At 39.8% G+C, this 5,802-nt stretch overlaps 1 protein-coding gene across 2 annotated transcripts in view; it reads right to left on the bottom strand.

Moving 5' to 3' along the window:
- Positions 1-5,802, bottom strand: part of LOC107561033 (neuronal-specific septin-3-like) — a 122,149-nt gene that overhangs the window by 51,084 nt on the left and 65,263 nt on the right. For both annotated transcript variants that reach the window (XM_016245365.1, XM_016245366.1), the window contains one exon: positions 4,180-4,529. In XM_016245365.1, coding sequence (XP_016100851.1) covers positions 4,180-4,529 — 350 coding nt within the window. The remainder of the gene's footprint in view (positions 1-4,179; positions 4,530-5,802) is intronic.

Here is a 5,802-nt window from a genome sequence, read left to right as displayed (position 1 = left end):
TATATATATAACTACAAATTCTTTGAGCATTTCTGGATTTAAGCAAATCTGAGGTTTTATAGCAAATCAAAATTTTATGCAAAAACTACTAAATATACTACATGAGTAAATTTCAGATCAAGTGGAAACAATTGGAAGGAAGGACATGAGACAATCTGGTGTCATATATTTACAACATGGTTAGATGTTGCTTTCTGCTAAGGTTCCACCTAATTTTAAAAACGATTTAAAGTTTTAGTAGCTAAATAGTTATGCTAGTTTCAAGAACTCATAAAGCGTCATGTTTGATTATGTGATTCACAGATGCTTTGCTTAATTTTAAGAAATGTATGCTACGTTTGAAGTGTGTTTTGCTTTTTTTTTAAAGAGGGATTAGTGCTGTAGTGCTGTGCCTGAGAGCAGGTCAGCACCAGTATAAATTGACAATGACATGTCACAGTACCAGAACTAGCAGGTGCTAAACAGTGGGCACACAGAGTACTAGGGAGTATTAAGTGAGTGAGTGAATGAAGTGATGGGTGGCCAGAATTTGTGCTCTGCATTTAACCCATCCAAGTGCACACACACAGTAGTGAACACACACACACACCGTGAACACACACCCGGAGTGGGCAGTCATATTGCTGCGGCACCCAGGGAGCAGTTGGGGGTTCAGTGACTTGCTCAAGGGTCTCACCTCAGTAGTGGTATTGAGGGTGGAAGAGAGCTCTGTTTATTCACTCCCCCCACCGACAATTCCTGCCTGTCCAACTCTCTAACCATGAGGCCACGGGATAGAAAAGAAACCAATCAACCTACAAAGCAAATATGGTAGATTTACAAATTGAGTGCTTCCAGGGGGTTCTGCACCAGCCAAGCATTTGTGATTGAGATAAATAGGAAAGCTATAAATAGGACAAATAGGAACACACTTTCTCCGGGTATTATAGAAAGTGAAAATGTATTTTTTTTTTGGTAATTAGAACTAAATATATATTTTTTACTAATTCAACTTTAAAAAGCATAAACACACACGCACACACACACACACACACACACACACACACACACACACAGTGTGGCTATTTAGGTATTAGATCTAGGGCTGTAGTACTTGAGTCCGGTCTCGGACTCGAGTCCAGACTCGAGACGTTTTTCTATGGTCTCGGACTTGTCTCGGACTCGTTGGTGTTTGCACTCGGACTTGTCTCGGACTTGGTCATTGGCCTCGCCAAATGTTCTCGTTGGTCTCGACCGAGTCCAGCAATATGCTTTTTTTCTCCTTCAAAACAAAACCACATTTGCATGTCGCGCCTGAAAACGCGTGGAAAACGCTAGGCGCGCCTTTTCTTTCCAATGCCACACAGTGGTAAACATGGCCTTGTCCCAACTTTTTTGAGATGTGTTGATGCCATGGAATTTAAAATCAACTTATTTTTCCCTTAAAATTATACATTTTCTCAGTTTAAACATTTGATAAAAAAAAAAACTCCACTGTTATCACACATAACAGAATTTCCTCATATCGTGCAGGACTATTAGAAAGGCAAAATCAATGCAAATCAGTGGATATGTCTGCTATAATAGGATAGGTGTGTTAAGGCCAGTTGGAGCCAAACTCTGCAGGGCATTGGCCCTCCAGGATCTAGTTAGGAGACCCCTGTCCTACAGAGTTGTTACTTTGCACATGCTTTTTGATCATTACAAATAATAATGTAAAATGATTTTCTTAGAATAGGAGATATGCTGTCTTTCGCATCACATACATTATCAATAGTTAAGTATGTGGTCTTGAAGAGGATCCTTTTTTTTCTCTCATTTGGACTCGGTCTTGACTTGGACTCGAAACTTTTGGACTTGGACTTGACTTGGACTCGAACCTCTTTGGACTCGGTCTTGACTCGGTCTCGACTAGTCCTGGTCTTGGACTTGTCTTGGACTCGACAAAGCTGGACTTGACTACAGCTCTAATTAGATCATTCTTGGCTGCAGTTTTCCCTCTTATTTTTTAGCATTTACAGGAACTCCTCTGGCCCAGAGAGCTTCCACATGTGCGCTGTGTGCCATTCATTGTGTGTGTTCTGTCAGTGTTTGGTTGTGTACGTGGTTGTGATGTACATGTGTGAGTTGTTTAAATGTATGTGTGTGCATTGGTGTGTGCTGTTGTGCATGTACTGTATTAATGGTAAGGATGTGGAGTTTGGATGACTAATCAAATCCATATGTGTGGGAAGTTGTTTTAACTAGGCCCTTTTTCCCTTTCTCATGTCCATCACTGTATCTTCCACATGCACAATTTGACATCTGAATGACAGGGTTAGTTGCTATCTTTGAACTTGTCATTTAGCAAACTGTAACTGCTTTACAGTTCACTATGCATAGGCACAGTTCATTTGGAGCTCATGAGATTAAATATCTTACACAAGGATGACAGGAGGCTAGATCTAAACAAATTTTTTGAATCAGCACCTTCTGTGCTATCATTTCAAATATTAACCATTAGGCAATCCCTTGACAGACCAGGATGTTTTTTCACATGCACTACTGACATATATTTCAGCCTTTACTTTACTCAAATGAGCATCGATTCCTAAGTGTCTGTAGGGACTGCTGGCTTGCATATGCACAGTCTGCAGGTTTGAAACTCTGAAAAATGTTTTGTGATCAGAGAAATAGTACCTAAGACATTTAAGTGGCTAAATGGGTCAGGGATAATAAACCTCATCACATAAATAGGAAAATTTAACTTGTCTGCTTTTACAGCCTCGTTGTGTTTAGAATTGTGCTCTGGCAAACTATTCTAACTCAGACTTTTAGTTTTTATAATAAACACAAATTTTAAAGAAGAAGAGTTGTTGGAAGCTCAGTGATGGTGGCATTGGAGTCATGCGACCATATTGTAGTTTGTTCTTCTGTGATTGTATTTAGGTTTCAAAATCCTCATGATAAACCAAACTTGTAAGAATCATAAACTTTCATTGGTCACAGAACTTATTTTCTGCAATTATTAAAAGCCAATGGAAAAATCCTATTGGGTTATTGTCGAGGGAACCAGAGTAATGCTAACTTCTGGGTTGGCCTACAAAAATACATTTTTACTGCAGTGCTCTATACTAGATATATGTAGACATTTCCTTAATAATTTACTATAGCAATGGCCTCCGTATGAGCTGCTACGAAAACATAACCATATCACATTCACAACCACAAAGGCATAGAAAATTTCTAAAATACAAAATTGCAAATACATTATAGTCAGACATGGTAAACTAATTGTAGGTTGCACACCTGTTGTAACCTCTAGTAAAAACATGACCTGAAAAGAAAGCATACAGTATATTATACCAAATATAAATAAAATAGACAGCATATTCATCAAATGTAATGCTCCTTAATTAAACAACAGCCTTCATTATAACATTTTTAAACTTTAAATTAAGTCTGGCATAAACAGCCTCTGGGTGTTTTTTTATAGTTTCAACGACAATTACCATTAAAGTTTGCAGATACTCCACCGCTGCACTGATTTAAATATGACCACTTCTCTTCTCATTCATCACAGTTCTCCTCTACCTCAAGTCCTTTGTGATCCTGAGATACCACAGTGTGTTTATGTCTCAGTATGAAGGGTGTCTGACGCACAGCTGGACTAAAAGGCTCGAGTCCAGACAGAGTAAGAAGCCTGTGGCTGCCTTGCAGCTTTCTTCTACACATGGCTCATTTGCATCTTGCTAATTTCTCATGCGCAATAAGGGCCAAAACTCAACGGCTCGTTCAGGATGTCAGAGTCAGTTTAAATTCAGTGTCCAGCTGAGATCAAACACAAAACAGAAAGGCTTGAAGCTCAGGCTAAGGGGGATGAGGCTCAGAAAGTCGAAATCACATGAAGCAGAAGACTAGATGACCTTCCCTCAATAACGACATACATTTATGTTTCACACAGTGTTTGCTCAACCTTTAAAGCAAAAGATGAAGTTAAAGATAATATAATCCAACCACAGACCCGGGCACCTCAGGACAGACCACCAAAGAAAGATGACTAAATAACATATGTGCTCCATGGCTGTTTTAAAAGACATCGAATGTGCATGGAAATGTTTAAAAAATAAAAAATCAGAAGACAATTGAACAGTGTGGTTTTTAAGAGCTTCATTCTTCTATTCTGGGAGAAATACATCTGTATACGTGGATTGTACTTACTATGCCCATCAGAACTGGGGGATTTCCGTCCAACATGATTAGGTGATGAACACCTTGTTGTAACTGGTGGATGGTGAAGACTGTCAAGACCTTTGGTGTCTGTTGATTTTGTGACACTGATTTCAGGCTTTCTTGCTGATCCATCTGCAGGGCTCGGTGGCTCGCTTTTCCTGAAGGTGGTCTCTGGGAATTTAGCACTGGCGTGGGGAACGATGGTAGATGCTGCACGTGTGATGGGGGCAACGGTCTCCAGTGTCTTGCAGAAGGTGACTGAGTGCTTCTGTGTCTCAGGGGTCTTACTGTGGCTCAAGACATCTGGCCTCTTCAGCCCAAACCGAGCCGCGCCAGGACTAGGACACAGTAAAATGTTATCTTGTTTATTTTGGTTGCATTTCATCCATTAAACAAGCTAGGACTAATATGCATTATACAACTGTTAGTTCTTCAGATTAGTCAAAAGTGCTCATATTTCATATAACAGCAGTGAGACTGTTTGTATCACTTTTTCTCTGTTGGCATCATTCCGCTTGTCAAGCACTATTCGTGTTGGCCGAACAGAAACAAACTCATTTCTGATTTCTAAAACTGTTCAGTGTGAATTCAGAAGTACTGCAAGTTGGTGATGTCATATGAATTAGTATGGTTTGACCTGAACAAAAATTTATGATTTTTATATAAAATGTCACCGTGAAGGTCCACCCCTAAACCAACCCTCAAGAGTAAATTGTGCAAAAACCTACAAAGGAGATTGTATATGTCACGAATTCGGTCCATGGACTTCCGTTTATTCACCACCAGAGGTCACTCTTTCCATAACATTGACTCTCGCACAACACAAACTGTTGCATAGCACCCCGGACTACATATCCCATCATTTTTTGCACGATTTGTACACTGCACTGATTACACTCATTGCACACCGCTGTTTCTAATCACCTCACTCACTATATAACACCCACTCTAACCACCTTTCTCTGCTGAGTATTGTTTAGCCTGTACCCCTTTCCGAGTCTCCGTGTTTTCCTTGTTTTGCCTTGCCTGTTTTTGCGGTTTCTGATCTTTGCCTGTTTTCCTGGATTTTTCCCTCTCGTCTCGCCCGTGATTCTGTCTGCCGATCGGTGACCTATGCTAGCCCTAGGACTATTCTTGTGTTTTTGCCCGCCATATACCTGTTTGCCATTGTTCAACCCTGCCTGTTATACCACGTCTCTTTAATAAAAGCTTGCAGATGGATCCACACGTCTCATGTCTCGTCAGCCCCGTTACAGAATACAAATTTGCCACCAATTTCCAAGAGTGAAATACTTATGACGTTTAACTGTTAAATATAAAAACGATATGTAATTCACAATCATTCAATTTTACTTAGTACCAGCATGGCAGTGTTTACTTACAGCCAAATCAGTCATGCTAATATTAAAATATTATATCAATGTAATTTTTTTTTTTTTACTTTTAAATGAAAGATTAAACTCCATGTTCAACACAATACACTTCAGAGGAACGAGGAGACGCTGGAGAATACTTTCACAAGGCTTTAATTCCATGAACCAAGGCAGACGAACTCAGGAAGACGTTTAACAGCGGACAGAGAACTAGGGACTGGGAACACTTTAAATACAC

The sequence above is a fragment of the Sinocyclocheilus grahami genome, unplaced genomic scaffold (assembly GCF_001515645.1).
Source record: "Sinocyclocheilus grahami isolate Dianchi unplaced genomic scaffold, SAMN03320097.WGS_v1.1 scaffold752.1, whole genome shotgun sequence".
Taxonomy (NCBI): Eukaryota; Metazoa; Chordata; class Actinopteri; order Cypriniformes; family Cyprinidae; genus Sinocyclocheilus; species Sinocyclocheilus grahami.
Note: the sequence above shows the minus strand (reverse complement) of the source record. Positions and strands in the feature narration are given on the sequence as shown.